At 32.5% G+C, this 19,967-nt stretch overlaps 1 protein-coding gene across 3 annotated transcripts; it reads left to right on the top strand.

The window, feature by feature from the left end:
* The first annotated feature begins 164 nt into the window (after positions 1 to 164).
* Positions 165 to 19,534, top strand: LOC111055181 (protein singed wings 2). Of its 3 annotated transcripts, XM_039425591.1 has the most exons (9): positions 165 to 312; positions 5,591 to 5,743; positions 6,676 to 6,832; positions 8,579 to 8,729; positions 9,117 to 9,264; positions 11,461 to 11,622; positions 13,727 to 13,885; positions 18,397 to 18,486; positions 19,472 to 19,534. In XM_039425591.1, exons 5-9 carry the CDS (start codon positions 9,208 to 9,210, stop codon positions 19,493 to 19,495), a joined length of 492 nt encoding a protein of 163 aa, XP_039281525.1. In that variant the 5' UTR covers positions 165 to 312; positions 5,591 to 5,743; positions 6,676 to 6,832; positions 8,579 to 8,729; positions 9,117 to 9,207; the 3' UTR covers positions 19,496 to 19,534. The 3 variants fall into 3 exon arrangements, with proteins under 3 accessions (XP_039281525.1, XP_039281524.1, XP_039281523.1); XM_039425590.1 differs by lacking the exons at positions 13,727 to 13,885; positions 18,397 to 18,486; positions 19,472 to 19,534 and having other exon boundaries at positions 6,726 to 6,832; positions 11,461 to 11,594; XM_039425589.1 differs by lacking the exons at positions 13,727 to 13,885; positions 18,397 to 18,486; positions 19,472 to 19,534 and having other exon boundaries at positions 11,461 to 11,594.
* The last annotated feature ends 433 nt before the right edge of the window (positions 19,535 to 19,967 follow it).

The raw sequence follows: 19,967 nt of genomic DNA, 5'->3' as shown, positions 1-19,967 counted from the left end.
TTTACTCGGATTGTTTCCATTATTGGGTCCCTAAATACGGTACACGATATAAGCGTGAAAACACAAGTAGAGTGTAGAGATAAGCTGCTAACACTCGTAATTAAACAGTAAATTAAAATCCTAGTTTGCAAAGTGACATGATAGCCAGATGAAATTGCTACTTATTTCCAACTTTGTTGATAACAAAAAGCTTCAAATTTTTGAACTTTCAATTTTCTTCAGTTCTCCTCTTGAGAAATTGTGTTGCTGTGAAACTTCTATTGGAATTTAAATGGTGTCACTACAATTTCCTACTCTATTTCTCATACTGTGGTCAGTCTACTATCATTATAATACTTACAGCTTAAAAGCATAAAGTTTTTACTGGAATAATACATACCTAAATAGACATTATTTGGTAATCATTAGAATGCACAACTGATTGTTCTTACAGTGTGGTCCACATTATAATGTCTGTATTTGATTAACATGGTGTTGCTATCCTTCGACAAAGAAGATAGAGCAACGTTGTCAGATCGTTTTTAACAATGTAGAAGTATAATTAATTAACAAAATATTTGATCTGAATTATCATAAAACTTTGAAAATAAGCCTATTTCTCCTACGCTGTTCTCCTATCTTTGTTCACTGCGCACTGCCAATATAAAGTTTACCTCGATAGCAAAGTTAATTATTACAATAGAACTAGACCCGGCAAACTTCGTACCGCCAAAAAGTTAATGTATCTCATGTCACACTTAACTTTATTTGGTAAATCATGAAATTTATCTGACAATCAACGCTACAATTTACTTTGTGTTTATCGTTGTCACGGAGTTGACCTGGCTAGCTTTATCGATGGGTTGGGGGATAGATATCAAGAAAATAATATCAATCATAATAATAACAATATTGATAATCATCATCATCAACTTAATAATAATAGAGTTATCCAATTGATTGTTGGCGACATCAACTGCAATATTCTCGGCGACCAAATTAATAACATTAGCAGTGGGTACCTTGATACATTATATGAAGCTGGTTTCGTTTGCTGTATTGACGTACCAACTAGAGTAACAGCCAATTCATCATCTTGCATTGACCATTTATTCGTTAAACATCATGATACTAATTCCCTTTTCCCGTCAGTATTGAAGTATGATATCACAGACCATTATCCAATAGGTATAATTATAAAACAAAATATAATAAATAGGCCGGAAATTCGTTCAAATTATGACTATCAGAGAACAAACCTTGCAATATTTTCAAATCTTCTATCTGAACAGCCATGGGGCGAGGTCATTTCCTCGGATGACCCGAACACAAGTTCAACTAAATTTATTGAATTAATTCAAAGTGTGTATCAGCGTTCAACCTCGTCCCATCCGAGGAGGAGTGCTGATAAAAGACTGAAGCCCTGGATCACTTTAAGCCTTGTCAGGGCAATTAGAAAAAGAAATAATTTACACAGAGTAATTAGAAGACAGCCGTTTAATGTGCAACTGATAAATTATTACACCGAGTATCGCCGTGTATTAAGCCGACTTCTTAAAACAACTAAAAAGGCTTACTATAAACAGAAAATATTTGAATCAACTAACAACCCTAAACAATTTTGGAAAACAATTAATGAAATATCTGGTTCAAATAACAATAAAACTCCTTTTCCAGTACAAAATTTCTTAAGCTCATGCTCCAGTGATAACCATACATTGAATTCCTCACTAGATATTGCCAATGACTTCAATAAATTTTTTGCTAACATAGGAGCTGATCTAGCTCAAAAAATAAGACAAAATAATGCCAATATCAGAACAATTCCATTTACACCACCTGACTCTGAATCCAGATTTATTCTTAGAGAGGTTTCAGAACAGGACGTTCGCCAATGTGTGATGGGAATTCGGGGAGGCTCTGCCCCTGGCTGTGATGATATTCCCGTTAACTTGATAAAAAATAATATTGATATTCTTCTCACCCCGCTCTGCCACATCATAAATTGTAGTTTCAGAACCGGAATTTTCCCTGATTTGTTTAAGCTTGCCAAAGTAATCCCTCTCCACAAGTCAGGTAGTAAAGTTGACCTTAATAATTACCGTCCTATATCATTACTTAGTATTTTCTCAAAAGTTATTGAAAAATGTTTTAAAAAACAATTAACTAATTACATAAAAACTAACAACCTACTCACTGAGTTTCAATTCGGCTTCAGGGACGATTGCAACTCAGAAAACTGCTTTTATCGCTTAAGCGACTTTTTAAGGGTGGGTATTAATAATAATAAATACATTCTTCTTCTATTTGTTGACCTCACCAAGGCTTTTGATTCTATAGACCGCTCCATCTTGATGAGAAAACTGTATAAATTTGGTATTGCTGGGATAGCTCATTCATGGATCAATAGCTACTTGTCTGAGCGTAAACAAATTGTGAGTATCAACAATACATATAGTAATGTTCAGGGAATAGACTATGGAGTAGTCCAGGGTAGTACTCTTGGTCCGGTTCTATTTCTCCTGTACATTAATGACATAATCGAAAGCAATATTATGGGGAAAATTTTGTTATTTGCTGACGACACTGCTGTGTATTTTGAGGGGGATAGCTGGAGAGAAGTGTACAGGACCGCAAATAGTGGTGTAGTGAGACTGAAAAAGTGGTTTGATAGCAATATCCTTAGTATGAATATTAGTAAAACCAAAGTCATGCCTATTTTTCTTCACAAAAAACGTGCCCCACCTCCCCAGTTGGATCTTAAACTTCACATGTGTGGTCGTGAGTGGGATGTTGAATGTGACTGCAGGCAAATTGAGTCTGTAAATGAAATAAAATATCTGGGTATCATTTTTGATAATAGACTGAGTTGGATGCAGCACATAGCCTACTTGAAAAATAAGTTGAGAAAGTTGATCTTCGTTTTCTCTAAATTACATGGTATCCTCAATGTTAAAGAATTAAGAATGGTATATTTTTCATTTGCTCAATCCATCATGACATACGGTATTATTGCATGGGGCGGTGCATGTGATGTATACATTAAAGAATTATCTATAACTCAGAAAGCAATTATCAAGGCTGGACTAGGTCTGGAAAGGACTTATTCATCAGATCTCTTGTTCAATTTTTTCAATGTTCTCACCATAAAAAAACTTTTCATCAAATCTGTTATGACCTATGCATTTAAAAATAAGATTGTTTTCAATAATTCCTCTCAACACAATTACCTGACCCGCGGCTCATATCTCCATCATTCTGGTGTTTCACGTAATATGAGATCTGTCTGCGACAGAAATGTGACATATCTGGTTCACGTAATTCTGCGGAATGCACCTTTGTTTGTTAGTCAGCCGGGGGAATGCTCAATATACCAATACAAAAGAGTATTGCGGGGGTGGTTATCTGCCTTAAATAACGACGAATGTGATCTGATTTTGAGATCTGTGTACGTCTAGCCCCGCTGCGCGCAAACGCGGTTGGTTAAACTCCAGACTTTCGCTTCAAATTATTCTACTGTAGACCTATATTCTATACAAATTTTATTCCTCTATATATTTATTATTTTGAGCTTCCAATTTTCATCTTCTCTACCTCCATCAGTAATCAACCAATGAATTTAAATGCATCTAACAGCCATTTTAGAATGTTGGTGTGTGTGTATGTGTGTGGTGTGTGTGTGGCTGTCTTCCCCCTCCCTGTATGCGTGAGTTGTATTTGTGTGTAGTTGTGCTACAATATTTCTATGATTGAATAATAATTTCTATTATTTAACATATCATAATTCAATTTACTTCTTTATTTAAGTTATTCTTTTCATTTCAATACAATGTACCTAGCCAAATCTAATTTCCAGGAATTTCTCTCAAGTTATCAAGTTATAATAATTAAAATAATGTAATCACGAACTCAAACACTCACAAACAGACCTGCGTGTCCATGTGAGTGTTGTTTCAATTATATCTTTTTATATACTGTTTATACTGTAAATGTTGGAAACAAATAAATTTGATTTGATTTGATTTGATTTGAATCAATATTTTCATTTACATCTCAATACGGACTTCCTATGTGCTTAGGATTTATTATTCCGAAAGCATATTCTTCTCAATCAATTGGTAGTAATATCTATCAGTAAAGTGTTAAATTAAAAAAAAATAGATAGTTTAAATCAGTGTTTCAAAGATGAATTTAATGTTTTCATAGTTTTTGATTGTAAATAAATGGTCCAGGAAATGCGATGTACGATGAATTACACAGAATTCCATATTCTTCCCATCTTCCATTTTAGGATGAATATAAGCTAAGCTAAATTTAAGAAAAATGTAAATTAATATGTCATTCTTCAGTAATTAATATAGTAATATATTAATTGTTAATCAATATGAACAATTCTTTTTCATGAGGTGAATAATTTTTTCCCAACATTTTCCAGTTTTTCTATTATAGGGGAGTGATAATTATTTGTATAGGTATTCTAAAGCTATGTACACATGGTAGCGTCGCACCGCGCGGTGCGACGCGCGTCCAAAATTCTGCAGTTGTACACATGCGAGCGTTTTATACGCGGCGTCCACCTCCAGTTTAGCAATGGAAGTTGAAGAGGTAACATGTATGTGGCTTGTGTATCGTAGATATAAAGCGAGAAAACGAAGGCAAAGGAACTTTTGGGTTCACCCTATTTTGACCGATAGATTAACGCATGGTGCTTTTGTGACCCTAACTTGAGGAAATACGAACCCAAATTTTTTAACTATTTGCGAATGTCGATTTCATCTTTTGACGAGTTGTTGGAGATCGTAAAAGACGACTTGGCATCAAGTTCTTGTAATCAGGACTCGCCATATCCCTTATGACATGTCGACTTTTTACTTCTTCTATAAACAATTCTGTGTCAAAATTGTTCATTTCCATGGCTGCACACTGAACAGAGTTGCTGTAAAATTACTACACAAAACAAGTGAACTAGATCAAAACTGGCGTCCGACTGCTCTCATGTGTACAGTCCGACTGACTGTAGAGTACTGGGAACTGCGCTGTCGCCGCGCGGTTCAGGTTGAAAGTCTGGGCGGCGCAGTGCGCGGCGCGTCCACATTTCAGTGAGTGGTGCATGTGGACGCTGCCATTAGCTCCATTGTATATCGCACCGCGCGGTCGGACGCGCGTCTCAAACCGCGCGGTGCGACGCTACCATGTGTACATAGCCTTAGGAACGATTATCTACAGCTGGTACCAATCAACTACACTGACTTCAACTCCAAACTACCGTTTCAATACCAGTACATAATTTATCACAGGGTAACGTGAAAAACGTTTCGAAAAAATAGGTCTGTAAAATGGATTAATAAATTATTATTATTAGCCCTCCTATTAAAATTTCTGGTCAGAAACGATCACCAATATTCAAACAACATATTCCCATAGTTTCATGCCGTTTTGTCAAATAGTTTGTTAATTGATTAGTGTGAAAAAATCCAAAAAAAAATTATTTTGCTGAAAAATCAATTAAATATTGGTTGCCCAAATCACAATTTGATCTGAGGATCTCCGAAAATTGAATAAATTGTTTTGCTGCAAAATGCCCAACATGAATCGTCTTCTGTTTTTTCAGTTGCGCCAATTTATCAAATGTTATGTGTCTTGACTGTACAGCAAATCACAAACAAAATGGCTGTTTTGAATGGTACCCAAATAATACGCTTGTATGCTATGGTACTATTGGATTCAACAATGAACTACAGGGAGCATATTATAACAAAAACAGGTACCGTATTAAGGTTTCTGGTCTCTGTCTTTAATATCAATTCTATTATAACTATTAATTTTGAATTTCTCAAAGTATTTCCATGAACATTATTATCATTAAAGAAACCAATGCATAGCTTTCAAAGAATAGCTTTCTAATCTCATAAAGACAAAAAACATCTTACAGAGCACACTTTTAGGAACAGAGAAAAATTTTATACAGAAAAATATGAAAATTTAGACTTGATTACCATTAATGTTTGGAATGGGTATAGTACAGGCATAGAGGAACAATAGCGTAAGTAGATATCTCATGGTATAGGGCGTTTATGTCGCAACTTTTACTGTTATCCCAAGACGATTACTGTCGATTATTGTTGATTTTTATTGATTTGACCGAATAAGAGTGTATGATCGGCACAATATGAGAGACTACCAGCGTCATAAAGCTTCACGGGAAATAACTACGTGGGCTATCGGCTTGAGATAACAGTAAAAGTTGCGACATTAACGCCCTATGCCATGGGATATCTACTTATGCTATTGTTTCTCTATGGTACAGGCTTAGCTTACTTTTCCTCTCTCAGATTATGATATATCATTTTTGCTATTAGAAAAAACTACTAGCAGTCAGATATTTTACAATAAATGAATTAATCACTCACTGTGACAACCAGATCTTTCTGTGGCAGGTCCGCCATCTTCTTGGTTGTAATAGCAAAAAGTGATTTAATAATAAGCAGTTCGTGATGGAAAACAACATTGAAGAATTATTATATATATATTATTATAGAGCATTGTAATAATTGTATTAATGATAATTTATTGAAAAATACACTATATTTATATTATAGGCTAATTAAATAACGAATGTATTACCTTCTTATATACTGTATAACTAACAATATGCCAGTGTCACTTAGAAACAAGTGAATTAATTAAAAATTTCAGACTCCATCTTCTGCTATGCAATTTGGAGCAAGACGTTTTAAATCTTTCAGAAATTTCACATCATTTCCTATTCTTGGTAACTCTTGACGTACATAATAGTAACATTACAACAATTGATCATAATGAAGCTGCTGATGGAACTCTCCCATATCTTCAAGTGAGTATTTTGGTTTTCTCATCCAAATTTCAAATTATTTTTCATGTTTCTTTACAAGGAACTGTCTTCAATAAGTGGTCTATAGTGAGGTCCACGTTATAATGGCAGTGTTTGATTAGCAATGGTATTGCTATCCTTGTATTTCATTAAACAAAGCGGATAGCGCTATCTCTTTCTCGCTTTGCTCTGTTGCCAGAGCGTCTTTTAACAATGTAGAATTAATTAATAATTAATTGATAAAATATTTCATCTTTGTATCAGCTACCGTTTATAGAAGGCATTGGCAAGACAGAGGTTCGGCAACGTTTTTCTCCTATCTTTCTCCACTGCCATTAAAACGTAGACCTCGATCACTATAGATGGAAATTCGATGAGCGCTACTATTCAAAAATTATTTGTCATTGTCAGCCCGGGAACAAATAATTCCCGGGCTGACAAATAAGTTTTAAATAGTAGCGCTCATACAATTTCCACTTAGCTGTTTAGTTTACCCTGTTGTCAACAATTGCAGTAGCAGACTATTTTCTATTATAATATTTATTATAATGTATCCATATTAATACAATGTAATTATATTTGTATATGTATCCATTATAATACCAATTCAGTTGATGGGATTTCAAATATACATCTTTCTATAACGAAACATTCAGAAAAATTGGTAAAATGAAATTATATGATAATAGGCTTGATGTTAGAGCACTTATTTTTCTTTTTGATCTCTTAAATAATGAAATTGATTCATCATACTTGCTATCTAAAATGAATATTTATATCTCACCTGTGGCTCGTCGATCTGAATTTTCTTTTCTGGTTCCTCGTTCCAGAACACTTAGAAATTACAATTCTCCTCTCAACAGAATTCAGAGAAGCTACAATAGTTTGTCCGGGCACCTAGATCTCTTCTGGTTCTCTCGCGCTAGATTCCGAAAAGCTCTATACAATGGTCTGGTCTGAGCATTGATATTGTGATCTGGTCTACATCGATCATTTTTTCATGTATGTGTGGGTGTGCATTATGTTTTGGGACTTGGAACTCATTAATAAGTTATATTTTTGGTTATTTCATTCTTTTAATACTTGTGTTATTGGAATTTTATATTTTCCATTTTTGGACCTTTTATGAGTAGTATTTCGATGCTTTGTATTCATCTCATCTTTTCATATATTTTTTTTAAATTATTGTATTTTTCCATATTATCATTTTGTGTACCTTATTACCATAGGATAAATATTACCATTTGTACCTTATTTCTTTTTATGATTTTTTATAAGTTTTCTATATATTATATTTTAAGATTTTGCATTTTCTTGTAAAGGAGACATGTTTGGGGAAACCCGTTGTCTCCATTGTAAATGAATAAATGAATATATGAAAAATGAATAATTTTTGGAAAGGATTGTTTTACTTTCATTCTTTTCACATTTTTCTTTATAATAATGAAATTAATTTGATTATTCTGAGTAAATGCTTTTTGATTTTTTTACATTTTTCTTTATATGAATGTAATTAATTTGATTATTTCAACTGTAAAAATGCTTTTTTCTTTCTTTTCTTTATTTACTATATTTCAAAATGTATATAAGTTAAATTGTTGTTTCATTTAATTGTGTAAATAAGGCTCTTTATGGATCTCTGTGAGCCTTTGTATGTAAAGAAAATGAATAAATAAATAAATAAATGATTTATCATGTCCATGTTCCATTTTGTCGAATAAATAGTAAAATGAATGATCTATTGAATAGGTTCTAAATGTGTCTCACAATGAACTGCAAAGGATAATGCTACCTCATTTACACGCCCTGGAGAGACTAGATTTGAGGCACAATAGGTTTACAGATCTAAGGGCTTATGACCTTGTGAATCTTCCTAATTTGCGGAGCATCTTATTAGCAGGTGAAAAAATTAAGAATCTTAATAGAAAATATATGTTTTGGATAAAGTGAACCTATAAGTATATCTTAGAATATCTTAGGTCTGCTTGTACGAAAGCTTATTAGATTTAAATCATTATGAATTTACACGAGAACCAATCAGAGAAGGGTTTTCTAAGAAGAAAGCTTCTCTGATTGGTTCTCGTGGCATTTAATCGGGATTAAAAGTTGATATAATCTTATGCAACCGGGTGCACGAGTATTCAGTGATATCATGTACCAAAAATGATACTAAATTAGTAGAAAGAATAAGATTGAATTTACTATAGTTTTAAAGTTTTCCAAAGAATTAATATATTAGATTTTATAAGTTCCGGTATTTATTTTAGATTTTTCTTGTATTTTCTAGGCAATCCTTGGGAATGTGAACAGACCATGCTTTGGCTTTTAGAGCCCCAAAAGTATTCGCTGTCAATTCAACAAACCAATGAGAGGATGACATGTGCAGGGAAAAGTATAATGGTAAACAAGTATTGGGAGTTTTAGGTATGAAAAAGGTTTGTATCATAGTTCAAAGAATTCTTACCAGTTTTTCCGAAAGCACAACAAAGCCCTTAATGATTTTGATTTCAAATAAATATAAAATTGATTCAGAAAATTGAATTTATCTGGATTCAATCATCTTAGAAAAATTTCTATATAGTGAGGTCCACGTTATAATGGCAGAGGAGAAAGATAGGTCGAGAAAAACGTTGTCGATCCTCTGTCTTATCAATGCCTTCTCTATAGACGGTAGCTGATACAGGTTTATTGATGTAATAAACTGTTTATTCTAGTTCAAATAATCAATTATGTTTCATCGAACAAAAAATTATATTTTTCAATAATTTCACAATGAATTTTCATAAAATTGAGATGAAATATCTTGTTAATTAATTATTAATTCTACACTGTTATCAGACGATCTGGCAACAGAGCAAAGCGAGAAAGAGATAGCGCTATCCGCTTTGTTGAATGATAGACAAGGATAGCAATACCATTGCTAATCAAACACTGCCATTACAACGTGGACCTGACTATAGTATACAAGTACGGTATTTGCTGTAATTTCACTGCCGACACTCAAGGGTTCACTTTTATTGGCAGTTCAGAATGAAATTAATTTACAGTACAATTTTGTAAGATGTATTAATATATACTATTTATATTTTATTCATTATATGTTTGTAACTAATTTTCTTTTGCAAATGAATATTTTGCTGATGATTCATCTAAGAAAAATATGCTATCATCATGTATATAGATATGTCGGAGATTTGGATATTTTAAGTTTCAAGTTTCAAGTTTTTATTGGGCAAGTTGAACATAGAAGTTACATATAGCCGAGTCACAATTCAAATTGAAGAAACATATATAATAATAAATTGCACAGGTACAACACTAAGTTACCTCTATAGTGAGGTCCACGTTATAATGGAAGAGGAGAAAGATAGGTCGAGAAAAACGTTGTCGATCCTCTGTCTTATCAATGCCTTCTCTATAGACGGTAGCTGATACAGGTTTATTGATGTAATAACTGTTTATTCTAGTTCAAATAATCAATTATGTTTCATCGAACAAAAATTATATTTTTCAATAATTTCACAATGAATTTTCATAAAATTGAGATGAATATCTTGTTAATTAATTATTAATTCTACACTGTTATCAGACGATCTGGCAACAGAGCAAAGCGAGAAAGAGATAGCGCTATCCGCTTTGTTGAATGATAGACAAGGATAGCAATACCATTGCTAATCAAACACTGCCATTACAACGTGAACCTGACTATAGTATACAAGTACGGTATTTGCTGTAATTTCACTGCCGACACTCAAGGGTTCACTTTTATTGGCAGTTCAGAATGAAATTAAATTTACAGTACAATTTTGTAAGATGTATTAATATATACTATTTATATTTTATTCATTATATGTTTGTAACTAATTTTCTTTTGCAAATGAATATTTTGCTGATGATTCATCTAAGAAAAATATGCTATCATCATGTATATAGATATGTCGGAGATTTGGATATTTTAAGTTTCAAGTTTCAAGTTTTTATTGGGCAAGTTGAACATAGAAGTTACATATAGCCAAGTCACAATTCAAATTGAAGAAACATATATAATAATAAATTGCACAGGTACAACACTAAGTTACCTCTATAGTGAGGTCCACGTTATAATGGAAGTGCTTGATTAGCAGTATTGCTATCCTAGTCTATCATCCAACAAAGCGGATAGCGCTATCTCTTTCTCGCTTTGCTCTGTTGCCAGATCGTCTTTTAACAATATAGAATTAATAATTAATTAACAAGATATTTCATCTCAATTTTATGAAAATTCATTGTGAAATTATTGAAAAATATAATTTTTTGCTCGATAAAACATAATTGATTATTTGAACTAGAATAAACAGTTTATTACATCAATAAACCTGTATCAGCTACCGTCTATAGAAGGCATTGACAAGACGGAGTATCGGCAACGTTGCTTTCCTATCTTCCCTCACTCTCACTACAGGGAGATCGATATATCGATTATGGCTATAATAGTCGAAAACTAGTTTCAGGTTTTCCAGTAAAAACTGTTTGTAACAATTTGAAGTTTTCAAGATAGTTGAAGTTATGGCTCTGATGTACATTATCTTTCATTCTACCTATTATATATGATATATTTATTATGTATTTTATGTATTTTTTGCTCATACAAGGTTCTGGAAGCCACTTGTCCTGTGGTGTGTACTTGTTCCATTGATAAAGTGGTTGGGAATCTGATACCATTGATAACAGTCGACTGCAGCCATAAAGGTTTGACCGAAATGCCAAAAACCCTACCACTCAACACAACCACCTTGAGACTCCAGAATAATAAGGTATATAGTCGATTTTGGAACACTCTGTATATAGTAGTGTGGGTTATACAGTATTAAGTATAAATTCAAAATTATTATTTATTATTATAATGCAATGTACATTTATTATCATATTATATTACATTATTTATTATTATAATGTAAGGTATAACATAAAACAGTCACAATCAAAAGTTCGTTCCACACATTTTTCCTACGACGAGTTCTGACACTCCTAGATAAGCATAAAAGTAGAATTACCTCCTCAGAAATGAGATATTTAAGAAAAGTCGTTGGAAAGACAAGGAGAGACAGAGTGAGAAATGGAGTGATCAGAGATACTCTAAAGGAGGAAGAGCTGATCATTTCTGTCCAACGAAAAGCTTTAGGTTGGTATGGACATGTCACACGAATGAGTGAGGAAAGAAAAGCAAGGATGGTAATGGAAGCAAGACCGGAGGGACGTCGAGGCAGGGGACGACCACGGATGGAATGGAGCGAGTATGTGGCGAGTATCGCGGCTGGAAAGGGAAAGACAATGACGGACTTTAGGAGGATGGCCCAGGATAGAGTGCACTATAAGAAATGGCTGGAGGCACCCGATGCTTAGCGGCATAAGGGGAAGGAAAAGAAGAAGAAGAAGAGTTCAGATATTTTTTTTCATACAGAGTGTTTCTGGAATAGACCGACAAACTTTGTGTGTAACGACCCTTTTGAGAAAATAGTTATTTGTGCAACTAGTGCGCAAAGTGACAGTTTGCTGCACCGAAAGAAACGTTTACGCACAAGCCGTAGGCGAGGGCGGAATGGTTTCTTGAGTGCAGCAGAGGAACTTTGCGCACGTATTTCACATTAAATTTTTCCTACAGTTACCATTGAATATGCAAAGTAGTTGATTATGGGTAAAATGATGGCTAAAATCCATCAAATGTATGTTATTAATAACAACTTTAATTTATTTTAAACTTGATAATTCAATTGAAAATTAATAATCAATAATTTATTCAAATCAAAAATTAAATTAATTTGAAAATTTTGAGTAAATCTTAATTTCTAAATAATTTTTCAACCAATCAATCTATGAATGAAAAAAATATTATTTGAAATAATGAATAATTAATAATATTCAAAATGTATAATTTAATGAATTCTCATTTTTATTTATTTGAAAATCAGAAAAAATATAGATAGAACAAATTCGCATTCAAAATACACGCCAACAATGTCAACAGCTGATTGGGATGGCTGCAAGATAATATGCAAGATAAGTATTAAGAGTATGCTAAGTAATACTTTGCGCAATAGAGCGGAAAAGTGATTCTTTGCGTTCTGTAATCAGTGCAGGAATGGTCACTTTTCAAGGTAACTGTAGGAAAAAAACATTTATGGCCTACTGCTACCGTATTTTCACTGGGACAGTATTATCACTTGAAAGTGGCATCAATGTTGAAACATGTTGTGATTAATTAATTCAAAAAGGGTACGGAGATTTTTATTTTTCTTTCTATTTATTTCACTGGGAACTTTTTTTCATTTTAATATAAGGAAAACACTCACGTAGTTTGTCGGTATATTTTTAAAACATTCTGTACAGGTAAACATATTTTGTTTTTCATTGCAAGTATTTATATTTTCCAAGTTGGTACCATAATTTAAGTTACACCTTATACACAACCAAAAATCTGAAGGTCTGTCTCTGTATGTGTGAATGGGGAAAATCGTGGTGATCTCATCAGATTTTTCCTCTCATACGATAGGATTTACTTGGAGTTCGGGTAGGTATCTACCTTCAAACAGGCCTTTCCGTTACGAGTGGAGAAGCCGGCTTATAAAGAGATCAAATTTCTCTTATTTATTAATTTATTTTACGAGATATTCTCCTGCATCTCATCAATGCTACGTTTCTTGAAAATTCTATGTAATTGTTCTTATTCATTAATTTATTGTATACCTAGCACACCGATGTGATGTATTAGAGAGTATAAAGTTTAATTTTTCTTATTCATTAATATTTATTGAACGATTTATTACTCTCAGCTTAACGGTGTGCTGATTTATTATAGAGAGTATAAAGTTTAATTTTTCTTATTCATTAACATTTATTGTACGATTTATTACCTTACAGCTCACCGATGTGATGCCTCTTGTAAACAATACCGACTATTTGAATGTCAAAGATGTTTATCTTGATTACAATAAAATCGCTTCAATTGATGTGCTAGAAGGATCAAAATGGTTGGAAAGTTTCAGGTTACTCAGCCTGAGGGGCAATTATCTGACACAGGTAGGAAATAAATCATTATCATTTCAAACCATAATTGATCGACTAGAAAAAAATTGATTGAGTGCCAATGTCTATAATCATTCAGAATTCATCTCATATCCAGTAGTCCCTTTATCCCTTTCCCTGAATCTCCATTCATCCATTATTCATTATTCATCCTCCATTTATCCATTCATCCCTTATTCATTATTCATCCTCCATTTATCCATTCATCCCTTATTCATTATTCATCCTCCATTCATCCCAATCCCGTCATTTCATTCATTAATAGGCTAAATTATAATTTAAACACTATTCATTAACACATGCACAGAATTTAGTCTTTAATACTGAAATATTCATATATGATAAATATGAGCATATGAATAAGTTATAAGAATATGTTTGGTTATTTCTATATTACTTTGATATCAGAGAGTGCAGGTGAAAGTTTCATTAAAGATTGATTGTAAACTGAAGTTGCTTTCCATGACGAAACACTATATAATAACTTTGTTGAAGTTCTGACACTGTGTTACTAGTAAATATTTGAAAAAACACTTACTCTTGTTGGAGTCTTGAGGAATGCATTTCAGTCCTGAAGAGTTCAGGCTGATGAAGCTCCTCTTCAGGAGTGAAATGCATTCCTCAAGACTCCAACAATAGTGAGTGTTTTTTCAAATATTTACTAGTAACACAGTGTCAGAACTTCAACAAAGTGATTGTAAACATTTAATGTGATTGAAGAATTTTGAAGTAATCTAGCTGAATTTTGAAGTAAAATAATCTAGCTAATTGAATAAAAACACAAATATGTTGTCAAATTCTACACAGTTTTATTCGGTGTACTGTATCGAATGAAACGGTGTAGAATTTGACAACAGATTTGTGTTTTTATTCAATTATGGAACGGTTCTACAATATTGACAATGACTCAGTCGAATTTTTTAAGCTAAATTTGGATGTTGTATAAATTAGAATTGGAACCGTTTTGGGCGTAAGCCTGTGGTCTGTTAGTAGTGTAATTTTGAATGATTGAATAAATGTTGAAACCAAAGACTAAAAAACGTTCAAATTTCAACAGCACAGATACTATAAATCTACTGATCTGTTTTTGTTAGGGCTACTCCCTACTCTTGAATAGAAATAAAAAATAAAAAATCTGGTGTGGCGCACTCACACAACTTTCCTTGCCGTTATGAAAATTGATCACCTGACGCTAGTGTTCCCGCGCATCTCAAGTCTACTATTCAAAGATTTGAGCCAGCTGGTGATAGGGCAATAACGCTGGAGACACACATGAGGTCTGCTATCTCTTCATAGTGAATGATTTAATAGAATCAACAATAATTTGCAATTGAATAATCACATTTTCTCGAATTTGAAGCGTATTTTCAATTTTAGGTGAAAATGTTACTGAACATTAATCATAGAGATTTTCATGCTCAATCTACTACACTTGATTTTTTTTGTTTCAATTGTATCTGAAGCCTGATAATTGGGAATCTATCTGCATTGATGAGGCGGAGCTCCTGATATTTTTACAGATATGGGACTTGTGGCAGTTGATAGAGCTTATCAATGACTATTTTAGGTATGAATTTGATCAAAATCGTTGGAGCCGTTTTCGAGAAAATCACGAAAAACCCTGTTTTTGACAACATTTTCGCCATTTTAGCCGCCATCTTGAATTTCATTTGATCGAAATTGTTCGTGTCGGATCCTTATAGTGAAAGGATCTTAAGTTCCAAATTTCAAGTCATTCCGTTAATTGGGAGATGAGATATCTTGTACACAGACGCACATACACTCATACACACACACACACACACACACACATACCGACCAATACCCAAAAACCAGTTTTTTGGACTCAGGGGACCTTGAAACGTATAGAAATTTAGAAATTGGGGTACCTTAATTTTTTTCGGAAAACAATACTTTCCTTACCTATGGTAATAGGGCAAGGAAAGTAAAATCTAATTGATTCAAGTACTTGATAATGGCATCATGGCCGATACATGTCATGAATAAACAATTGAAAAAAAAGGTATTTTTTTTAAATCTACTGACTTTTAGATCCAGGAGAGCCGACTCCAAATAATGGGAAAAAGGCAAAGGAGAAGAAGAAGATTCCTATATCTACTGAATATAATGGCATAGAGCAAAGACCTTAAAGATGTCTTGATGTCTTAGATGACCTAAAGATATCTTGTTAAGGTCTTTGGTATAGAGTAGCCAATATATTGCTATTCTCTGCTGATTTTCAATCTATTAGTATATAGCTAGTCTCTGATAATAGTATCTCAAAAAAATCATAGCGTGTAATAATTTAACAAAATATTTTTCAATACATTTCACAGTTACACACCTACAGCTTCAACCATGCCTTCCAACCAAATCAGCAATTCGATAACATTTTTCTGGGTAAAAATCCCTGGAAGTGTGATTGTTCTTTCACACCAGCATTAACACAGTCTCTCACTATTTGAAAAAAGTAAGAAGAATAGGACCATCTTTTTCGTTCCATCATGTGACTGTGGAACAAGTGTTTTTGTCATTAAATTCTCTTAGAAATACCAACTGTTTAGATTTTTTTCTTTTAAATTCTTTCATATGCAAAACAAGCAGTCAACATATATGTGAAGTTTTATGTCATATCTTTAATTCTTGTATTGACTTTGGTGTTTTTCCTGACTTGCTTAAACTGTCGAAAGTGGTGCCAATTTTTAAAAAAGGTGACCCCAAACTGTGTAGTAACTACAGGCCAATATCCATTGTGCCAATCTTATCTAAAGTTTTCGAATTTATAATTGTTCAACAGTTGTCAGATTACTTAGAGAGGGAAAATTTACTATCAGATAAGCAATTTGGTTTCAGAAAGAATCATACCACTTGTCAGACGGTGATGTCTTTCATTCAGGATATCCTAACTGGTATGGAAGGAAAAAATTCTGTAAATGCAAAACTATTCGATATGTCACGTGCTTTCGACACAGTCTCCCATAACATTCTTCTGACTAAACTGGAAAATTTAGGTTTAAATTCTATATCTGTAGCACTGATAGGGTCATATTTGAATAATAGATTCCAAGCTGTTTCTTTTAATGAAGAAATGTCTGGTTTTAAGCCTGTTAAAACTGGAGTGCCGCAAGGTTCAATCTTAGGACCCTTGTTATTCATAATATATATGAATGACCTGCCAGGGAACATTGAGGATGAGAGTACAAAGTGTTACATGTATGCGGATGATGTATGTCTAAATGTTATTACTGGTAGCGAAATGAGAGAAACTGTTCTAGAAGAAAAGGTGAATCTTGTGTCAGATTGGTGTAGAGCTAATAAACTTGCTTTGAATTTAGACAAAACACAGGATTTATCTGTGTCTTATGGAACCCGACATTCACCACATTTAGTCAAATTCCTAGGCTTCAACATACAAAGTAATATGAAGTGGAAGAGTCATGTTGATTGCACTATCCCAAAAGTCACAAGGGGTATTTTTATGCTCAAGAGACTGAAGGAAATAGTCTCTCAAAAAATCCTAATTACTGTTTACTATAGCTATGTACACTCTCATCTTTCCTATGGTACGTTATTATGGGGAAACTACAATGATGCTAATTCTTTGTTTATTTTACAAAAGAGGGCAATAAGAAATATATGTAAAGTACCACCCCTTACGCATTGCAAACCTCTTTTCATTGAGCTTAGAATTATGTGTTTACCCTGTATTTTTATATTTCAATGTTTATTGTTCGTAAAAACTAATGTTATGTCTTTTTGCAGTCATTCTGAAATTCATTCCCACAATACCAGAAGTAAATTGAACCTGAGAAATGAATACTGTCGGTACAAATCCAGTCATGTGAGTTTTAGGGCGTGTGCAATTCGATTCTTTAACCAATTACCATTAAACATTAGAGACTTGGCTGTGGAAGATTTCAAATTAAGAATTAAAGATTTTCTAATTAGAAACTGTTTTTACAATCTGGATGAATATTTTAGCTTTAATATGAAAAATTTTTAAATTGTGATGAAATTGTGATATTATGTACATGTATAACAATGATTGTATTTTTATGACGTGGCCTATACTTGTTTTATACTTGTCGTTGGCAATAAATGGATTTGATTGATTGATTGATTGATTATTTATAGTACCGTCTTTTTCGCTTTGCTCTGTTGCCAGATCGTCTTTTAACAATGTAGAATTAATGATTAACAAAATATTTCATCTCAATTATGTAAATTCATTATGAAATTATTGAAAAATATAACTTCATGCTTAATAAAATATGATTATTTTAAACAAGAATGAACAGTTAATATTACATCAATAAACCTCTATCAGCTACCGTCTATAGAAGGCATTGAAAAGACAGAGGATCGGCAACGTTTTTATTTTATCTTTCTCCACTGTCATTATAACGACGTGGACCCCACTATGGTACGGTAGGATACGGTACTGTTTTTAAAATGTTCATTCATGAGTGCGTGTTGTTATAATCAATAATTTATTTTATCAACAGGATCTGATACTGAAATATGAATCCTATGTGAAAGACATAAATGATATCCGTTGTGAAATCTCTGAGAACGATGAAACTTCCAACTTATTGGTAAGAAAATCAAATCAAAATTTTTATTCGCAATACAAACAATTGAGAGTACTGCCAAACCCAAAGGTTTTTCGGCGGGTGCCCAGTTACAAAAAAAAAACAAGTTACAAAAGATAAATTAACTTGGAAAAAATAAATATTACACTTCAAAGATTTCAAGTATATAAGATGAAAGAAAACAAATACAAATTGCAAAAGAAAATAAGAAATATACATCAGATTTTGATAAAGAATTAATAAAAAAAAGGAAAATAACGAACATTTATTAGATTAATTTATTATTTAAAGTAGAGCAAATTGTGAAAATTTCTATCAGACTTTATGGTTCTGAAGAAAAATCTTAAATTTTGTGAATTGATACTTCCCTAAAATATCGAAATTTGAATAAATTAATCTATATTATTATTTATTTACTCCAAACTTTACCCCGTACAGCTTTGAACTCAGAAGGGTTGACATCATTGTATTTTTCTAAGATTCATTTTTATTTCTGGTACTGTTGATATATTTGTTTCTGATTGGAAATTATTTTCAACTGTCATTTTTAAAACTTTTATCTTGTTTATTTATACATTGATACATACAATACCATTCTCAATTATGAATGATTAATTATTCAACATTATTTAAAATAGTTATTTTTTTATGAATAAAATGTAGGCCTATTATCAATTTTCTTCAGTATGGTAGCCTACTGTAAAAATAATAGACTGTTCTGCTTTTAGATCAATAAATAAATAATGGTCTCTATCCTCTATTGAATCATTCTAAAACACTTTAAACAATAAATACCTAATAGTTTATTATAGGCAGTTTTTACCCATGACCATCAAGCTCTGAATGAGGAAATATTCTAATAGTATTATAATACCACACTTTTTTCTATGTATTTCACTCGACATGCAGTCAAGTATTTAAATAAATTATCAAATTATTTTACTTACTGACTATAGTACTTATGATATACATAAGTAATTTTCAACAGATCATTTTTTGGCTGTTGAAATGATGGCGAGACGGTCGAAAGTAGGCTAACCACTACAGTCAGTACCGTAAGTAAAATAATTTGATCATTTACTTAAATATTTGACTGCATGTCGTGTGAAATACATAGAAAAAGTGCCTTGGATCGCCAAGTATTTGCCGTAGATAAAATTGACTGAAACGATCAGTTGCGCGAAAATCAAATAGAATTTAACCATCACGAACTTATTACTATTAAATCACTTTTTTGTTATTAAATAGAACGACTATAGTGAGCAATGGTATTGCTATCCTTGTCTATCATTCAGCAATGCGGATAGCGCTATCTCTTTCTCGCTTTGCTCTGTTGCCAGTTCGTCTTTTAACAATGTAGAATTAATAATTGATTAACAAAATATTCAATCTTAATTATGTAAATTCATTTTGAAATTATTGATTATTTTAAACGAGAATGAACAGTTAATATTACATCAATAAACCTGTATAACTACCGTCTA

Source organism: Nilaparvata lugens, chromosome 4 (assembly GCF_014356525.2).
Source record: "Nilaparvata lugens isolate BPH chromosome 4, ASM1435652v1, whole genome shotgun sequence".
Taxonomy (NCBI): domain Eukaryota; kingdom Metazoa; phylum Arthropoda; class Insecta; order Hemiptera; family Delphacidae; genus Nilaparvata; species Nilaparvata lugens.
Note: the sequence above shows the minus strand (reverse complement) of the source record. Positions and strands in the feature narration are given on the sequence as shown.